This window comes from Copadichromis virginalis, linkage group LG17 (genome assembly GCF_057382275.1).
Source record: "Copadichromis virginalis isolate Kocher_CV1m ecotype Utaka linkage group LG17, C_Virginalis_male_GT1.1, whole genome shotgun sequence".
Classification (NCBI taxonomy): domain Eukaryota; kingdom Metazoa; phylum Chordata; class Actinopteri; order Cichliformes; family Cichlidae; genus Copadichromis; species Copadichromis virginalis.
The window spans coordinates 19,360,336-19,381,789 of NC_140634.1; the positions used below are offsets into that span (position 1 = coordinate 19,360,336).

Consider the following 21,454-nt stretch of genomic DNA (forward strand, 5'->3'; position numbering starts at 1 on the left):
TTTCATGCTTCACGTTGTTTCTGGCTTAATAAACGTCATATCTGCTGTCACCGATGCCTGCTCTGATCTGTGTGTGTGGAGGTGGTGGGGTCTTACAGCTGGTTTCACTGGCACAGAGCTTCAGGCAGAATTACCTTTAAAAAATCTGAATTTTATTCCATAAAGCATCCAGCAAGACAAAAGAGGAACAAGCTTTATTCTGAAAGGTTTATTTTTCATGTAACACACTTTTCTCCAAAAGCTAATAAAGACAAAGCACTACCTCAACACAGAAAATTTTTGTTGTCTGTAATAAGTAATTTAATCGTCCTAATATCAAAGAAAATGCAGCTGTACTTTGTAGAGCGCGCTATTCTTTAAAAAAACAAGCTCGTGTGACCTTTATTTCTCTAAAAGCTGAACAACAGTGAGTTTTACACATTGTTAAATAATGAGGGAGTTTTATTTAGAAGAAAAAAACTTTATTTTATGAGAAAAGAAAACATGAAGAATTAGCCATATTTATATGTGGGGGGTTCTGTGTTTACTGCCAGCACTGAAAGACCTCTAACCTTGAAAATGAGATCCCTCAAAACAATCTACTGTATCTGTTCGCTTCGATTTGTTGAGCCCATTAACTACAGATTACATGTCTGGAGATAATGAGATAATTAATTTGTGATCAGGAAATAGATTAGTCTGTTGGCATAACAAAACAATGCCAAGACAGCGGCTCATCATTTCAAGGTAACATTTCAAGATAATTAAGTCATGATTGCAGAGCACACTTTCATGAATGATCTGAGACGTGAGAGCAGCACAGAGAATCATTACACCCACACTACTGTACCTGTCTTGTTGTTGATCCAGATGAGAGACTCTGAACAAACGGCGGATGTGTTTCCCACGGCGACTGTGAGAGGGACCTGCCACTGTAAACTACAGAGAGAGAGTGATGTCAGTAATGGTCAGTGGAATTGGATTGGGTTTTATTGCCTCAGTTATCAGATAGAGAAGCATTACAGAGAGAAGAGAGAGCGATGGTCAGCGATGATCTCTTAGCATCATTCAGCTGGAAATGGAGCGAGTGACGCTCACTGTGTTACAGAGGGACAGGAAGTGAGAGTGTAATAGCTGCAGCAGTCAGCAAGCATCAGTCAAGTGGAAGTAACTGAAGGTTATTGTCTCTTTCTGAGAAACGGAGGTTAAATGTGCTGTCCAGTGAAAACTCTGGTTGGTTAGTCGGGTGATTTTTACATTTTCACTGTCATCTGAACAATACAGAAATGCCCCTTCACTGCTTGAGTGGATTCTGCAACCTATCGAGCTTTTAAAAAACAATTATATTACCACAAAATGGCAGTTCTGCTGGGATTGAACTGGGCTGTTTTTCTTCCTGAACGGTTGACATTTAGGAGTTAAACGGTTTCTGAGAAGCAGCAAGGCAGATGAAATGTGGGAGTAATACACAGCAACACAATTCAGATTCTCTGAAAAAGAAAATCTACCAACAAAACCATCCATCCATAAATCCATCCAGCCATCCATCCATAAATCCATCCATCCATCCATCCATCCATAAATCCATCCATCCATCCATCCATCCATTTATTTAGTTTTTCCTCATGACAACAGGCTAAGCCCTAAACCTTTTTCCTGTTTTTCCCTAGGTATTCAGATGCGTTTCCTGACCACACATCCCAAATCTCTCCAGCAAGTTATGCTCTACGGGGAGCCTGGAAAACGGGAGGTTTCCTGTTCAGATCCCTGGACCATCTCAGGTGGGTTCTTTCATCACAAAGAAGCAGCAGCTCAAATATTACTTTGGGTGTTTTTTAATCTGTTCAATACATTGTTTTAACCTCAATCCATACTGGAATCTATACTGGTTTCACAAAATGACCACAGTTTATCATTTTCCTGTTCACATTGTTTTCATGGGTAGAAACCCTGGTTACAGCTGAGACCTCAGAATGCTTGGATAGTCAGTAAAAATGTTTTATACTGTCTTTGGTTGCGTATACCAAGTTGGACACACCCCTGTCTTTCTTATCAGAACTGGCTTAATCGTATAGGGTGTTGGAAACATTCCTCTGGGATTTTGGTCCTAACTGCTGGAGATTTGTGGGCTAGACGAGAAAATCCCATTACACAACATCCAAAATGTGTTCTATTGGATTGAGATCTGGTGAGGAGTGAACTCACTGTTATGTAAAATAAAAAAACATTTTGGGATGGTTGAGCTTTGTGGCATGCTTTGTTGGATCCTGCTGGAAACAGCCATTATAAGATGCGTACAATGGGGTTATAAATGGATGATAGGTTTCAGCAATGATACTCAGGTAGCCTATGGTGTTTAAACGATACTTAGTTGGTGCTATGGAATCCAAAGTTTTCTCAGAGAAAGCACAACTAAGAAATAGTAGTAGTAGATAGAAGTAGATCAAAACATTGTATGATAAAATTTCAGTGATCTAAATGGTATGACAGAATCCTGAGGATACACAGCAATTCAATTTCTTTAAACGATTCATTTTGAAGTCTTTTCTACCAAGGTCAGTGCAGATGGAAGAGAGGGTAATGGTTTGTGGATCCTCTACTGTGGTTGTATGTGAGGTACTTTGGAAGCTTTAACAAAGAGCTTTACAGATGAACTAAGTGATATAAAAATGTTATAACTGAAGCCACACCAGCTCGGATGTCCCCCAGATTAACAAGGTCCACATCAGGTGTTGAGGAAGGCTACCGGGACAAGAAGGCATAAGTGGACAAGGGTGAGAACAGTGAATAGGAGAAATAGATTCCCCCTATTCACCATTTCTTGCTGTCATAATGCTGTTATGCAAGTAATCCCAATGGAAAGGTGAAACAACTAGTAGATCACAGTTCCAACTGCTTGCAACTGCTATCACAACTAGAGATTGATTGGATTCAACACAAATGCAACGGCAAGCTAGGATCATGGCTAAGCTGGAAACCTTGTTCCTCAGTGGCCGATTACTATGTATTACGTAACTCTTTTCACATCTTCTGTTAGATCTTCAGAGGCTACTTGAAGGTCTACTAGTGAATGCAGCATTGTTGACAGTCCCGACTGTGACCATTGCTGAAACCAACCATCTGATCTATAGGCAAGGCAAGGCAAGGCAAGGCAAGGCAAGGCAAATTTATTTGTATAGCACAATTCAACAACAAGGTGATTCAAAGTGCTTTACAGAGACATTAGAAACAAAAACAAATAAAAAGCATGATTTAAAATTGATTCTATACTGAATTGATTCTATATTGATTCTATATATATAAAAATCTATACCATGAGATGCTTGGCTGCGAGATGAACGGCCACAAGGAGCAGTACCCCTCAATGGGGATAGGGACTTCTCCATGGAGCCCATTTATCAGAGCTGCAGAAAGATGTGATAAAGAAAGGAATGCCTAAGAAGTACAACTAGCTGCCCATACCTGGGACACTGGAAACTGCCAAGCAAAGACTCACAGATTTATACTAGGGAGATTAAAGCCAGGAGCATAAACCAGCTGTTCTCCACTGGACAATCCAAGGTGTACTCTCAGTGGCAGAGGAACTGGACGTCATGATCATCTGGCAACACAATTGAACCAAGTGCTAAAGGATGAAGCGGACTAGGATTGGCTAACTGAAGGCTGGACAGTCCTGATCCCCAAGGATTCCTAGAAGGGGCCAGTCCCATCCAACTGCCAGCCAATAACCTGTCTCAGCACTACATGGAAGTTCCTGTCAGGCATCATAGTGGCTAAGATGAACAGACACATATGTCAGTACATGAGTGGGGCCCAGAAAGGAATTGGCACAAATAACCAGAGGGGTAAAACACCAACTCCTGGTAAATACAGCAGTTGCTAGAGACTGATCAACATGTGCACCACCTGGACTGGTTTCAAGAACGCCAACAACTAAATGCCTCACACATGGATCCATGTGCCAAAGGGTCAGGGCTGTTTCAGCAGCAAAAGGGGACCAACATAATATAAGGTAAGTGGCAATGTTAATGTTATGCCGGATCGATGTATGTGCATGGCCAAAAAGTATAAAGCAAACAAAAAGAATTGCAGAACTATTTATGATGTCACGAGTGCATTATTGTTCGTCTGAGGTGAAGGTTTTTGGCCAAAAACCAAACCCATGCGGATAGTGCTCTGTGAGGAAAGAATTTAGCTGAGTCTTAGAGCTCATTAGGAACAAATAGCTTCTTGATGCTTCCCTATTAGATGTTAAAGTCTAATTTTAATCCTAACAGTTACCATATGTAAGTACTAATAAGAGTCCTAAAAGTGAGTGTTTCTCTTCAGCACTGTTAAGAACCCTGACGTTATAATTAGACTCATTTTTATCAAATTGATTCATATTTTAATTAGACTGGATTTTCATTAGAAATGGCAAACAATCAGCTTTACATAAATACTTTACATCCAGTCAATTCCCCTTTTTAAGCAGTGGGTGTGTGAATACTGTAAAGTAGGGGTCATTGTAACACAATCAGCCTGAAAAAGAACCATTTACTATTCCTATAATAGCCATTTGTCGCTGCAGGCTATAGTGGATCAATACCACTGCCTAGCAAGCAAATACTTTATCTGATATTTATATCAATGTGATTGACAGGAGTGGAGCTAAACCACGCACACATACACACCCACAGAGACGCACACTGGAAGACACACAATCCACAGCCTGGACAGCAGAATGTGTTTATTAATATTGATGCAAGTGTGTGTGTGTCCTCAGAGTTTATGGTTTATTCATCAAAGGCAGAAACCAAGTGAAACACACACATTCATGCTGGAGGTAGAGAGAAACGCAGCATGACTGCAGTGATCTATTCAGAGTGGGAAACTTTAGAAACTCTTCAGACAGCCTTCACCTCTCTGCTCATCTTCCTCCATTAAAGAACATGTTGACCCCATTTAGACTTGTCGTTCCAAGTGTCTCCAAGTCAGATAAAATCCAAACCTTTATGATCAAAAATATACCTACCTGCTCCTCTAAAGCCAGGATCAGAAGCCACAATATCAGCTCGACAGACGTGGGCTGTCAGGAATAAAAATGAGAGACATGCGGCGTCTCGTGGCATAAAACAACCCAAAGCTTCTAGGTCACTTCACAACTTCCAGACACAGAGGGCAATTTGTGTGTGCCACAAAATTAACACAAAACAGCACTTAACACAGACCACATCATAAAATTACCATAAAACTCTGTGACAAGCACCAAATTATTCATGACTACATGACTACTCTGTGTTGGAACACAAGATGCCCTGAGGACAATTTACAAATGGGCACTTATTGTTTCCCTTAGCACCCAGAGCTAGCAGAGCCAGAAACTCTGAGGGGAACCATTAAGAACAAAGTGATCATTCATAATAAGATGATTATTTATAAGTAGAACTTGACTATCACCAATGTTTGATGCTGTGTCAACACAGGAAAGAGTTTATGAAGGAGTATCAAACAGGGCACTTGAGTTTTACCGAGGAAACAACCAGGAGGCATCCTAGTCAGATACCCAAACCCTACCTTCACTGTTTCTGTCTGATGGTGGAGACCAGTATTCCTACCCTGAACCTTCTTCCAAATAACTGAGCAGTTCACCATTTCTCTAAAGGAGGTTCTAAGCAACCTTCTGAGGAAGCTCATTTCGATTGCTTGTATCCTCAATCTATTTTATTCACTACCCACAGCTTGTGGCAGGACTCTAGACTATTCATTTTGTGTTAATATCCAATATACTGTTGACCAAAACACAAAAAGTTTGTGGACGATTGTGGGACCAGTTCACATATCTTATAAATCATGTGACAAACTACTCGAGACTCTAGACTCACTCTACTGTGAGACTACTCTCTGTAGGGTTTTCTTTTTTTGTTCTGGCAACACTTCCAGTCGTGTAAATAACCACCATATATACATACTTATAAGGGATAAACCAGACTCGACACCTTAAAAGATGTGTCATGTGGTAGTTATGTAGCTGACTGAAAGCAAAGTCATATCTATGCTGTCAGATGTGCAAGAAACAAACAATCTCTGTATAGACAGCTGTTAAAGGGCCTTCAACATGCACCTGGAGAAACAACATAAATGTTCCTCTGTTCATTTTACTTTAGATATCTGCAAGTGTAATTACTGGGTAGACACTGCAGTTAAGCTCAGGAGATGATGAAATTTATCTGACTTTTGACAAGATACCAAATAGGTTGATGGAAAAATAGAGATGTCTTGGATCAGAGTTTAATTTTATTTTCATATTAAATCTGGGGTAGGGAACATTTTTTATCAATGGAAAAAGAAAAAAAGACGGATAAAAGAAAATAAAAAAAGTATATTGCAGGAGTGTTTTTCAAATGGCCACTTGATGTTAAAAAGCCCAAATTTACAGTGGAAATAAACATACTTATAGCCTGGTAAAAACAAAAAAGCAAACAACCAAAAAAGAAGTTTTTTGTCTCTAAAGCTACAGCTCACCCTAACAGAAACTGTATAGAGCTCAGGAATATTTTAAGGATTAAAGACAGTTAACTGTTGCTAGCCATCACATCTGCTAATTAAACAAGACCTCAGAACTGTAGTTGCAGCATTGTAGCTCTTTAAAGAAGTCTAGTCTGGTGAGTGAGTTTGCAATCCTTTTTAAGCTATCTAGCTATGCTTGATAAGTTTGCTAGCAGTAGTGAATAACTTGATAAACTTTTTGTGACACCTCTTCCTTAAAAAAAGTCCACATTTCAATGGACATTATATCAAAGTCAAGTTTTTAAAATGTGAATTCACAAACCAATAGGTGTTGTGTTTACCTTTTCAAGGCTCTTTTAAAGATGCACTTTGAGGAGATTTTGGGACAAATACAGTTTTGAGACCAGATCAAACAAGTCACAAAGTAGTCCGCAAGGTTAGTTATGTGTGGTGATGCAATGAGCTGTGACGAAGACTTTCCCCTGTGAGTGTGGGGTCTGATAACAATGTGTGGACAAAAAGTCAGTGCAGACCTCTCCAAAACCGATATGAAGCACAGTGATGTCCCACGGATGTCTGGTGCAGCAAAGGGTCTAGGGTCTCTTTTTTCTAAATTTCTGGCTGCTGTAGCTTTTTATATTTCAACTTTGCTTCCTCTGTCTGACTAACAAGAAGAAGGAAGGTCGAGCTAGAGGTGACAGAGTTGAAGATGCTAAGATTTTTATTGTGAGTGACCAGAATGGATAGGATTAGAAATAAGTACATCAGGGTGACAACTCAGGTTGAGCCGTTTGGAGACAGGCAAGGCTGAGATAGTTTGGAGACATGTCCAGAGGAAGGATAGTGCACATATTGGACATAATGTTGAATATAGAGCTGCCAGGCAGGAGGAAAAGACTCATGGATGTAGTGAAGCAGGATTTGCAGAGGATTGGTTTGTCAGAGGATACTGGAATACTGTGAGATGGAGGTGATCTGCTGTGGTGACCTCTAAAGCGAGCAGCCAAAAGAAGAAGAGGAGCTTTTTCTGGTAAATTTGTTTAGTCATACTTATCTGGCTCATCAGGGTAAAGCAGTATATAAATACTTCCTTCAACTGTGGTTTTGTGGACTCATGAATAATTCATCACTGTCCTGTTTAGCATTAAAGCTCATTAAATCAAGCACACAGACACTGCTTCTCCAATCACATCACTGTTTACCCGTCAGCTGACGAGACACCACAGAAACGAGCTGTTAAATCCTGACTGAGATACTGTTTGATTTATTTTCAGTAACATTGCCTCGACCTTAACGTTAGCTCATGCTGTCCTCATCGTCTCTCTCCCTCTGCCTGTCACTTCAGTTCTTTTAAAGGCATTTATCTCCCTGGTTGTTTGATGGTGGAAAAATAAAAAGACCCAAATTTAAAATGTCTCCAAGCACAACACCAGAGGAAGAGAAGAATGTGTTTGACAAAAATAAACCGTGATCTTCAAAATGTCACCTTAATACCTGAAGTTAACAAAATGCCAAAAAAAGTCTGAAAATGTAGATTTGTTTTTTTTTTTGTTATGTAAATGAAAAGCTTCCTCTCCAACTTAAATTTATTGGATACAAAGATAACTGCCTGTCACGCTAATGTGACAGCTGGTTGGATTTCAGTTTATGAGTGGCTGCAGGTAAGTTAGCATGCTAGTTAGTTTTCATCCATCCATTCGTTTCCACCTATCATTGTCAGGGTCGCGGGGGGGCTGGAGCCTACCCTGGACAGGCCCACTTCTGTCGCAGGGCTAACAAAGAGACAGACAACCATTCACACCAATGGGCAATTTAGAGTTACCAATTGCCCTAACCCAACTAACCGCTTGTCATTGGACACAAACACAGGGAGAACATGCAAACTCCACACAGGCTGAACTCAGGACCTTCTTGCTGTGAGGTAACAGTGCTAACCTGTACTTCAGTGGACACCAGCCTTTCCAGGTTGTCACGAGAGACTTTAAAAATACATTTTAAAACTCATTATGTGATCTGAAGTCTATGCAAAACCATCCTCACTTTCTTTCAAGCACATACTGATGCTTAGTCACGACCTTAGTCATCATGTGGGAATACAGTGGGTACCCTTTTAGTGTTTTTTTTTTCCAGAGTTACTACTCCTACTACTCCAACACAATTCAATAAAAAGCCCTCCATGTCTAAAATAGATTCCATGAGACCAGACCAGGCCTAAAGTGCTCTGCTGGTGTCATCAACAGCAAAGTAGTGAAATGCATAACTACAGTAACCAAGGGAACAGTGGAAAAACTTGTCTATGTTGGTGTGATTGTTGCTCATCTGCTGGGATGAGCAACAATCATGCCATATTCTTCAGTAACTTCAGTCAATTTTGTTCTTTATTCTGATGCTCAGTTTGAGCAGGTCATCTTGACCTGCAAACATACAATTTTTAAAACTGGAGTAAGGTTATAATCAGAGTTAATTGTTAAATTAAAGTACCTTTTTATAAAAGGTATATGAGGTTCTCAGTGGCAGAAAATAATCTGCGATAAGATGTTATTTTTTTAGCAGAGCCAAAGGAAAATGAGAAGGTGCAATCTGCACAGAAATGAACACTTGTGAGATATATAATGATCTCTGATTTTACAAACTTTTCCCTTCCTATTTTTTTCTGTTTTCATATCAAAGCTGAATGATACAGGGCTGGTTGTCCATAGAAGATGACTGAAGCTCAAATTTTGTATCTCTATATGTAATCATGGGAAAAGAGGGATTTGCATTTGGTCTAAACACACCATGAGGGTGAAGCGATGATGATGAGCTTTTTCCGACAGCTGACTTGTTTAAGTAATAAAAGAAAACAGCAAAATAGCAAAAGTGCCAGATATTGTTCCTTCATACAGTGTCCCATTAAAAGAACTGGAGACTGAAAGTGTTGACAACAATTGTCTGAATTGTACAACAAGAATTTAAAGCTTTAAAGAAGAACTATTGAATCCCAGGAAAACCAGCCAGTTTAACTGCTTCAAAAACCTTCAGCAAAATGATCATTCGCTGGATGAACCCACATCAGTATTTTCTCTCCAGAAAAGTTGTGAGTTCCCAAGTTATTGAAGGACTGGACAACCTGCACACAATTTAGTGCATGTCCAAGAGTTCTCTTCTCATGAAAATAATACTGATAATAAATAATTAAATAAAGCAGTCTGGGCTTGAGTCAACAGCGTGTACACTGCGGGACACTGCTGTGCTTCTAAACACAGCTCCGCTGGATCAAACAGCAGCATCAGCCCCGGCTGCACTCAGCCGTGATGCCGAATCAACTAAAAGCACAGCAGCAGTTTCTTTTTAGTGTTGGCGAATGCCCTGGGACCGCTGAGTGTGTCTGAACGCAGCCCCGCGAGACTCAACAAGAGCAAAAGAAAGATTTCAACTCCACCTACAACAAACAGCTTCAGTTCATCAGCTGATGAGACCTCGAGAGCGATTCTCAGCTCAAGTGAAACACAAAAGACTCCACATGAAAGACAAGAAAAAGAACATAACGTAAGAAAAGCTGAGGAAACTTTTGTTGAGAAACTGAGCAGGTCAGAGTCATTGTAAATGTCAACTACTGTACAAAAACATGACAGACTGAAGAGAGAGAGAAAGACCTGGAAATAAATGATGGGAGAAAACAAGAACAGGTAAAAGTAAAGAAATAAAAAAAGGAAGGAAGCTGATGAAGTATTGATGGAAAAGAAAGTGGGTCGATAAAACAGAAGAGAGTAAACTCCAAAGGTTGTAAAAGATGTGAATAAAACATGATTGGAATCAAATATAAATGAAGTATAAAAGATGTAAAGGTGGTAAAGAATGAGAGAGGAAACAGGAAAAGTGCCTTTTCAGGAAAAAAGATCCAGCAAGATCACTGAAAGACAAACTTAGTGCCTAATGTAGCGTGAAATGAGGGGTTTCGGGAGAATTGTTTCAGCGGTGAATGACTGAATGAAGAACAGATGGAGAGACATGTCAGGAATAGGACTAGCAGTCTAAAGGCCAACTAGTGTCCAGAGACTCCAGCTCCATAATGCCTATTCTTAGAGCTACAAATTAGGTCCATCCAAAGAACGGCATTTGTAGAAGGGCCATATGGACAAACCAGAGTGACTAACTAACTAACATTTTTCAAACTTGTTTAACCAAACTTTTTATGCATAAGTTGGATACACTTACAAAAAAGGACTACAAATATTTCAAAGGTTCTGCAGTCATGCACTGCTGGTAGCTACAGTGACAGCACACATCGCTTTTAAGTCTCCTGTTGATTGCTCAACTAGAGCTGATTGAGCCTGGTAACAGAGTGGTGGCTTGTACAGTAAAAACTTGTCAATCATAAGGTAGCCACGTCTGAAAGCATACAGTGAAAAAGAGTTTCACTGAGTGTGGTCCTATGAAAAATCAACTTAGTCTTTGATTCACAAGCTTGTAGAACTTTCTTTAGTAGCATTTACTTGAAGTACAGTGGAACCCCGACTTACGAATACCCCATTTAACGAAAAATTCAAGTTACGAAGGCACTTAACGGCAATATTTCTGCCCGTGTTACAGCAAAATGCCCACGTAATGAAATCCACTGGCTCTGATTGGCTGGGCCCAGAATGCCTACAATGCCCACAATGCCTTCTGAATCATGTGACAACCCCCTTGGCTTTCGTACTTGCGCTTCGCTGTTCCACTTGGACGTATTGTTGTTGCAGTTAGCAATTAGCCTATAGCCTATCGTTCACTCAAAAGGCGCGATGGGTGCTTTGACTTACGAAAATTTTCGACTTACGAAAGACCCTCGGGAAGAAATTAATTTTGTAAGTCGGGGTTCCACTGTACGTGATTTTTGTATGACTTTCTCAGCATCTCACATCAGTCTGAAGGAATATTTGAAGTGTTTGTGCTGACATGCTCTGTTTGGTTTTCTACAAATATGCTGCTGTGCATTATGTACAGACATCTCCAACCCTAACCCACTAATGCTACCAAGGCACGTAGTTTTTAATGGGCATCAAATGAATATTAGACTACAGGCTAACAGAACAGAATGTTTGTCGTGCTAGTTTGTTAGCTTGGCTACACTCGATTATAATTGCCATCTTGTTACTGTAGAGCTTCCATCACTCTTGGGTGCATCAAAGTAAGTTTAATAAAATGACATATAGTTTATTACAATCTCTGAGAAATAACAGACTATTAAAAGATCTGACAGCTTTCAGTTCCCTCACCTGTTGTTTTTTCTGACTTCCTCTCCATACAGGAAGTGCTCCTGGCTGACTGTGATGTAATATGTAGGGAGCTGCTCTGATTGGTTCTTGCTGATGGTGACAACAGGGTAGCCCATTTGTAGAGTCCACCTGTCCATCATCTCCCCGATGTCAATATCTCGGCCCTCTGAGTGCATGGCCTTTAAAGCAGAATCAAACACACACGTAGCGTAAATGATCAATGACTAATAATGACCAATTTACACACATCCAATCAGTGATTAAAATAATCTGTGTGGGAGAAAATTGACCTTGACATAATTAGATATAAGACTGGCAGCTAATTAAAGAGCAGTGTCAGTCTAATTGACAGTGCTAACAGAAGTGACGCTCAATTAATCAAATCATTGCCCCTCCTGTGTCGGACAAACAAGAAAACAAGCTCCACCTCATGTTACCACAGCAACAGGCTCTTCACTAAGTCAGGTGATAATGAGCATCTTCATTAGAAGTGCTTTATTAAAGAATGAACAGCTTCAATCAGTCTGGCAGCTCTGTCCCAACAGAGCCAGTTGAGGAATAGTTACAGGTTTTAATACCTGCTACTGAGCAAGGCACTAACATTAAAGTTAAATGCTCTGCCTTGAAGCCTTTGGGGCAGGGAAGTACACAAGGTTTAAATACCAGATAGACATAAAGTCAGGTGAGGGTTACCTGAGACAGTTTCCTCCACAGGTCGTCTCTGGCAGCATTGCTGTACATGTGACTCAGCAGATAATCCTGAAAACAATGAGACAAAGCTATGTTAAAGCAACACTGGTATGATGTGATGTATCTGTTGTATCATCTTGATGCATGCACATTCATCCAGGTTAGGAAATCCCAGAAAGCTGATTCTGTTCATCTGTAAGAAGACTGAAGAAGTCAGTTGGATGAGTGACGAAACATTTCTCCCACTAAAAACGCAACATTGACATGAACAGAATGAACTTATTTTTTAAAGTAGGTTCTATAACACCAGGCTGTTATGTACACCAGGCTCTAATTTACCATTTTTATTAAGCAGAAGTAAAAATGTCAACTTCTGATGCACTTTATTGGATGTCACACTGACCTGGTGATGGGAGTATGGGGACATATTACATCTCAAAACGCTCCCAAGTCTCTCTTACCCACAGTGCACAAGGTTGTTCATTTTGGCCATGCAGTTGTGAAGCTGTAACTGGCTGAATTCAGGGGTATTCTCTCAGGTGGAAATTTAATGATACCTATGTCTGAATGAATTTCTGAAAAGCCTTTTGAGAGGAACATTTACATGTATTTGAAACTGTACATTTGAAAGTCAGTGACATGATGGGCCAGTAGTGCTTGAGTTAGAGAAGAGCCCGTGTCAAGTCCAAAGAGTTTTGGGCTCAATCTCAAACTCCCTGGTTTACATTTTCGAAGCTAATGAACAAGATGAAGACTCCTCAGGGCCATTTTCTCATTCAAAAGAGGCTTAATGGTGTGGTGGCTTTGTTTTCAGCCTGCAGTTCTTTAGTGACATTCGGGTCCGACTTGATCCCAGTCTGTTTTCCAGAGCAAGAAACTCACTCCCACTACAGTGGATTTAGAGTAAATGCTCAGGGAGGGTGGTAGTTGCTTTGGTTCATAGTAAAACAAGGAAAAGGCAGGGAAGCACTACTAGATAACAAAACAGCTATGGAGGCTGAGCGCTAATCTCCTTCTCAGCGATTCCTGTGTCCTTTGTGTGTTTAAGCGTGGATTCCTCCAAGTCAGTCATTTGCTGTGGTGCGTTTTGAGCTTGATAAGGCAAGGGGAAGCTTTTTATTGGAACAAGATGACATATTTGATAACGACACTAAGTGCGTTTGGGAGTTTGGCTCTGCCACCTTCACTATATCTGACATGAAGGCAGATAAAAAGAGCCCCCACACACACTCCGAGAGCATGACTCCATTAGTTTTAACAGTGTGATGCACCTTGAACCAAATGTTTTTCAGTGATAATAAGCACTGTGTAACAAATACTGTGGGTATGAGTAGTCAAAGGTCATTAGAGGAAATCAGTAGGTGTAGGAGTTTAAGTAAGGCATTTCGATTGTTGCAGGCAGGGTTAGAGCCTAATGAGGACTTGCTTTCCCTCATCGGAAGATGACTTGCATAAACTTTCAATTTCACCTTCAGTCGAGCTCCTCTGGGCTTCAGAAAGGCTCTAAAACCCAATGATCACTGCAGGCCATTATTTACATCTTCTCCAGTAAGTATTGATAACTGTTAATGAGGTTTCAAGTTTTGTGCCACACTGAAGTCACATCGGGGCAACCATAATCATCACAATCTTTCCACATCAAGTCCAGATGCAGTCTGGGAAACTCTTGATTTTTCTGAAAGCTCTACATATCAGGCTTTGAGATCAGGGATACAGAAAAGGTGAACCAATATTGATGTTTTTGTCCACCAAAGGCCGCTCTTTAATGTAATTAAAGCCAAGCTGATGAGACACTACAGACATGGGCTGTGCACAGTATTTGATCTTCACACAGCTGATTGAGCTGGAGTACACTTAGCCCGAGCTGAAGTCCATAAATCCATATCTCTGTACTCCAGATGTCACTATGTTCCACAACATTTACAAACCTTACAGCACTCTGAAGAATGCTCACAAACGTCCTAAAAATCCTAAATGCTCCCAAAGCATTTCATCCATCACACTAAACACTGCCTAAAAAGACAAATTATAGGAAATAGAGACATATGGCCAGTTGTGGAGATTCATCTCATCTCAAATGATTTCAGAGTATCTAGTTTAAAAATTCCCCAATGTGTTCTAGTTTAACATATTCTCAACCTATTATTTCTCTTTAAAACAGGCACAGAACATTGGTTTTAGTATATGTATCAGTCATTTTTGTCACAGTGGAACAACAAAAAAGAAGCCCGTAGATCACAGTTCTTTGGCCTCCTGTTTTGACAGAGCTTTAGTGTCATTTTGTGCCTCTTTGATTTCCTTTTGTGTCTCTTTGGTGTTTTTTGTCTCCATCTGATTTTCTTCTCATTATGGGATAGATTTGCTTCCATTTTTACATGCCTCTTCACCAAGAAAATATTAAGTATACAGAGCTTGTAATGCTAGGGAGGCCTGATGCCCCTGGGCCTTTGGTACAGTAATCCTTCCATGTATATACAATATTAAAATCTACATGAAACCTAGACAGAAATTTTAGCCTTTTCCGTGACTTTCAGAAGGCTGATTTTCTCACTGTTCTTTCTCAAATGCATCAACTTTAATATGTGTGCAATGTCACAAAGGTTCCTTTCATGAAGCATTAAAAGTTACAGTATTATCCTTGGTAAGAAAAGCATAGACGATCATGAATTATTTTGGTTACGGCTCCCGTCATGCCACAAATCACCAGAATGAGACTCCATCACATGGCATTGCAGTTGTTTGGCATGGTTTGTTATACGCTGTATTTTTCACTAAACACCTGATTAGGTGTTGAAACGCTCTGACAAAGAGGTTACGATCGAGAAAGTCTTTGTTGTTGTCATTAATATGAACCAAACTACTGAAGCAAACATTCTCCCGAAACTTTTTTACTCTGCTGGCGACTGAAACGAATGCTCTTATTATATAGTATGTTGTTATGCTCAGCACAATGCATGTGTGAAGACCTCCATAACACACATACATACACACACACACACAATGTATTTGCCCTGCTGTGCTGCTGGATCAGCAGTATTTTATATAGACTCTGGCTCTCAGTATGTTCCAGGTCACTGACAGTTTCTGTAGGAAAACCAGGACAGTGTCTGTGTGTGTGTGTGTGTGTGTGTGTGTGTGTGTGTGTGTGTGTGTGCGCAAGGATTCGTACATATTTCTGCAACTCCATTCCAAGTAAAAATTATATTTAACCTCCATCCATGTTACATCAGACGTTGTCATTTTTACTGTAACTGCAAACAGTCTCCTTCCAATTTGGAGGATACAAAGCGTTTCCCTGTGCAATAAACTACCTGACCCTGTTGGTGCGATTGGAGCTTTAGCTGCTCTCGTGTTTCTGTGACACCATCACAGTTTGAACCCTCAAAGAGACACACAGCAGCTACATTTAGCTGAACAACAAACAATGCAACACATAGAGTTAGTTAACATAGCTATTGCTTCATGACTGTGTGTGACAACTACAGTGTAAAAGTCTATTAAAATTGTGAGTTCTACAAAAAATAACTCCTATGTCCCCAAATAACTTCTTCCTCCCCAGTGTTCTAGACAGTTTTTTAAACCTGTCCCCAAATTAACTTTGAGAGAACTAAAAAGAATCCAGGGAATGCAGGGTACTTTTTATAATAAGGATTTACTCATTATTGCCTGCATCTGATTGCAACCACGTGACAGACTGATGACTTATCCAAGGTATACCATGATAGACCATAACAGTAGGAATGCATAATAAGTATTTCTAAAGTCCTACTTCCTGTTCTGCACTATCAGTAAATCTATGCTTTGAGTATTACAATTTCAGCGCCTTTTAAACGTGTATTAAATATCTGCATTTTGTTGCTCTGATTGCATCTAGCTTAAATTCAGGTCACTTAAAACTGATCGCAATATCGACAGGGAAACGTGGCAAATCTTCTTCTCAGAATGCCCCGCAAGCCAAAGGTACTTATTCCCTGTTCATCTATATGCACAGCATGACAGTTAGGATTTAGCTAAACTATGGCTGAACACACACACACACACACACACACACACACACACACACACACACACACACACACACACACACACACACACACACACACACACACACACTGTTTCTATGAATCCTTCCATGTTGTGTTGGTGATAAATCAATTCAAAGCCCAGTAACCCAGCTGTTCCCTCTGATTTAAAAACCTCTGTATACACAGCTGGACTTGCAAAGCAAAGGGAACTTACATTGAGTCCTTTCTGGAACAGCGGCTGCCCCATCACGTTAGCAAGCATCCGGATCAGTGCCGCCCCCTACGGAGAGCAAAGAAAAACACACTTTCAGACACGGTTAAAAACATCATCATCATCCATCATCATCATTGAAGTTGCTGTGATCACTGGAGGAAAAGTAGATAAGAGTCACCTTTGGTGAACTTTGAAATTAGAGACTGGCTCAGATCCACATGTTAAACTGTTCAGACAGCGCTGATCTTCAAAGGAATAGGGGTGGAAAGCTGCCCTACCAGCCGCTCTCTTCTGTTTTAAAGTATATAACCCCAATTTGTCAAAGTATGTAGACAATGTGTGAATAGCAGTTTTGAATTTTCAGTTTAGTGTTTGTGGTTGTCTAGAAGCAAATGCATGGTTTGAAAAAAGCCAACTTTATTGATCATGTTTAAAAGACAAAACTAAACCAACGGCAGCTGAAGATCTCCCTTTATAAGTTAATCCAAGTCTGCTTGGAAAACAAGAACATATTGAAGTTTCATTGTTAAAATATTATTATTTATATTAATAATACTAATACTACTAATAATAATAATTATTATTATCATCATCATCATCATCATCATCATCATTAATAATAATAATAATAAAAAAGAACACATTGAAGAGGTATTCAAACATTCACTGGCGATCATGATCACACAGGTACATTTATAGTGCAACAGTCTTACTTCTGTTGAAAGTGGTTTCTTACTTTTTTGTAGGCAATCCAGTCAAAGACGCGGTCAATGTCTGTCGCTTGTTCCACTTCCTGGGAGATTGGATGGGAGGAACTCAGGCCATCCAGCAGCATCACCTCATGAAGGACATCAGTCAAGAAGCGCTGCTTCTCCTGAAAACACAAAAATTGGACTTTTTCAGGTATTATATTTCACTTTGATCATGAGAATGATGATTGTGATAATGCAGTATTTAAGGCTGATTCAGTGGATGGCACCACTGAAAAACCTCTTAAACTTTGAGAGCAGAGTGACAGAAAACGAAGAAATGATATTACTAGTAGAGGACTATATTAGTGGTCTGATAGTCAACAAAGACCCAAATCAAACTGCAGGATCCTCTCATTGAAAATGATCAAAACATCTTAACTAGCCTTGAGCAACCATATTCCAGCCTTCACCAGCCAACACGATATAATAGGACTGCATGCACATAGAACACTTTAATGTATTATTAATGTAGCACAGTGTTGTGTGCATATTAAGCCTTATGTCATAAAAATACACGCAAAAGGTCAAAGAAAAGAAAAAGCGGCTATGATAACTAGAAAATTGACTTGGCTGTTATTCGTTTTATTTCAAAGCTGAACCAAGATCCAGAAATCCAGTGAATCTCACTAAAACATGTTTCCTAGTAAAAGGACTGGATGCTTTGCCCTCGCACAGTATGGGAGTCTCTTTGTCTTTTTCGACTTTTATGGTGTCGTTCCAGCTCAGCTTTTGACAGATTCTAGTTAAACATTTATATGTAGAACAAATGTTCAGCTGTAGTTAGACGGTGCTTTCTGGAATCTTTGTTGTTCCTTTCCTGATCTTGTTTCTCTGCTTCTTTCCTCAGGACCTTCACCATATCCAGCTTTTGCAGTTTCTCGCCCATCTTCTCTGCTTACGTCCTCGTGATTATTTTCTAATTGTGTCCACTGTGTATCTTTCGATGTTTTCTGTTCTCTCTTTTGATCTCTCCTCAATCCCATGTCTCATCTTCTCTCCTTTCTTTGCTGACTTCATTCCCTCCCATTACTCCTCTTCTTGTTTCCTCTCCTCATTGGCTTTTCTGGTTCCGAGGTTTTAATAGACATCTGCAAGCATGTGGAGATTTAATGAGCTCTGTCTAAATTACCCATGGGATCTGGCTAAATCCAGAGAAGTGTGGCACTGTCTAATTCATGGATTACAGTGTTTACTATGGAGATTTGGTTTTAATGAACCTCTTCCTTGTTAAGCAATAGAATTGTTGGCTTATTAAGTTTCAGATGTTAATGAATAGACTAAACGTAACTTTTTTTCCTTTTAAATTAACAGTATCTGGAGGGATCTGGCTAATTCTTGGTCCATGAGGTTAGGTGTAATTCACGGATTAAAGCAGTGGGCATTAAGTAGATGTAGTTTTAATGATCCTGCATCTTGTTAAACAAAAGTTTTAATGAACAAAAGAATCAACATATACGTGGATTTTGCAGCATCTGCTGGGATCAGACTATTTCTCGGTGAGTGACCGTTGATGTTGATTTGTCACATTTTCATCTTGTTAAGCAGTCTTAAGTTTCAATATCTCGACACAGAAACTGAACAGTCAGGGGAGTCTAACTTCGGGATCCAGATTAATTTTATAAATTTGTTTTTCATCTGCAGCAATGAACTGTCTGATATCTGGCGAGAAAAAGTGATGGCAGTTTGAATCTCAGTGGGTATGAGTGCCTTCAGACAAACAGCTGTTTTTTTTTTTTTAATGATTGTTGATGGGTAGCCAGAAGAGTTGCAGATCTGACTAATTTTAATTTTTTTCCTGCTTTGTTTAAAACAGGATTCCTCCTCGAAGTATTTAGCAAACTCCTGGTAAAAGACAGACTATTGCTCTCATCTAAGAGTCAGCAAAAAGGCACACACAGAGGTAAACAGACAGTTCAGGGACTCCACCATGAATTATACAATTAGTCAATTAGTTAAATGGCACATTTAGATGAAACTAACTGTGGCTATGAGAAAGGGGGAAAATAAGACTAAATGAGACATCAGCTCTAATTAACAGACACTTTAAATCACCTGGAGAGAGTGAAATAGGGGGTCCATCTGGTCCATATGTTCATTATGAACCAGATGGACCCACATGTGGAGGGACGGCTAATAGGCCAACAGTCAGGGTAAACACAAACATGCACGCACAGACGGAGGGATAGGACGGCGTTCAGGAGCAGCTGCTGAACTTTTGAAACGTCTGCTCGTCTCATCACTCCGTCTTCCTTCACTTCCAGGCTGTCACTCCTCCTCACCACCTGTTTTTCTTCCTCCCTCCTCGCTCTAGCCTCCTCTTCATTTTGGTATCATTTTAGCATGTCATGTTTGGGTAGTAGACAGCACTCTGTGTGGCACTTTCATTCTGATTTCATCACCCCAAGGCCACAAAACCATTTTGGTTTTGATTGACTGTGAGGTCTGCTCAAAAAACATTATAATGAAGAACCTTGGATGTTAGTTTTTTACTGATACTGATGATGCACACAAGATCGGCCATCTATGTTCAAGTATATTCTTTGGTTTTAATACAATATGTTTATATGTCATGTGCTTCAAACAAAGCCTGGTACATCTGCCTCATGTGGTAACCAATGAAGCCAATCAATCAATCAATCAATCAATCAATCAATCAATCAAGGCTTTATTTGCCATGTGCAGGTTGCCCTGCAGTGAAATAGGACCCCTCTTCAACACACCTTCATCTGGCAGTTAAAAAGATGAGGATGAGAAAATGATTACTAATGACATGGATGTGTGAGAGAGTGTGTGTACAATTCCACCATCTGCCGACAGGTTCCCTCAATCAAAGACAGACATCAAACAACACACAGTGGAAAAAATCATTAGGGGAGTGAGGCTACAGAAGACACGTCCCTGAGGGCTTCCAGCGGTTAATGGACAATTAATGTACATATCATGCAGATGTCATGAACTTATAAACTGTGCTTGATAACATTCAAAACAATAATTTACCTCGTCTGAGTACCATTTCACTAGAAACATGCTGGATGTTGTTTGGAATATTTCATGTTTCTCATATTCAGTAAAATAGCCCAAAGGAAAATTCTCTGAATGTCACATCCAATCTAATTATGGCCACAGGACATAAAGAAGCACATACATGAGAAAAATGTCAGCCAACATGATAATTCAGTCACACAAGATTTGTGCCAAGAAGCTGCCAACCACATTCATTTCCATCAAAACAGTGACAACAAAAGCAGAACTGAGATATTAAACATGTTTGGAGTGAGAGATATTGAGATCATAGTGACTTTTTCTTCTGGGGACTGTGTAGGCGGAAGGTGGAATTTAAACAAACAATTATTCAGTTCGAAGTTTCCCTTTTCAGAAAGTCTAATGCTGTCTCACATCAGATTCATTCATGGCTGAGAACCAGCACTGCTTCAGTTATAAGACTGCTCATCTGTCCATCCTGCCTCGAGCATAGAGTGCTGAAGCTTTGTGTATTACTTTGGTGAGATGTTATGCAAGAGATGTGTGCAAGTCAGTAGAGTCCTAAACTCCATCCATCCAGATAATTCAATTCAAATCGTGGTGGTGCTGGAGCATATCCCAGTTACCATAGCGCGAGAGGTAGGGTACAACCTGGGCACCGGTCTGTTGCAGGTCTAACACAGAGAGACAAACCACTATTCACACTAACATTCACACCTACAGTCAATTTAGAATCACTGGTTAACCCAACTCTACTATCTGCATGTCTTTGGACATCCTCATAAACATCATATTGAGAAATAACTACAAATATGCTTAATGTGGCAAACAACCTGCCCCGAGCTTTAATCATTTAGTACCTTGTTGATTTCCCAGCTGGTTCAGTGCTGTAAGCAAACATGTGCTATTAAAGTGAATGCAAACACAGTCTTTTCTCCTCCTTTAAATATGTCCATGAAAGATGAGCGAAGAGGCTGAATATTGATATTTCTCTGTTCTCTTCAACATGAAGTCAACGTTCACCTCTGACCTGCTCTCTGTATGCAGAGCAGATAAACAGATGTTCTGCTGTCAGCGATAAAAAAA

General features: G+C 39.9%; 1 protein-coding gene across 1 annotated transcript in view; it reads right to left on the bottom strand.

The window, feature by feature from the left end:
• Positions 1 to 21,454, bottom strand: part of LOC146689318 (thyrotropin-releasing hormone-degrading ectoenzyme-like) — a 277,193-nt gene that overhangs the window by 43,658 nt on the left and 212,081 nt on the right. The window contains exons 7-11 of the mRNA XM_085437338.1: positions 17,371 to 17,508; positions 16,635 to 16,700; positions 12,399 to 12,464; positions 11,706 to 11,884; positions 830 to 918 (exon numbers count right to left, since the gene is read on the bottom strand). Of these exons, the coding sequence (XP_085293464.1) occupies positions 830 to 918; positions 11,706 to 11,884; positions 12,399 to 12,464; positions 16,635 to 16,700; positions 17,371 to 17,508 (538 nt within the window). The remainder of the gene's footprint in view (positions 1 to 829; positions 919 to 11,705; positions 11,885 to 12,398; positions 12,465 to 16,634; positions 16,701 to 17,370; positions 17,509 to 21,454) is intronic.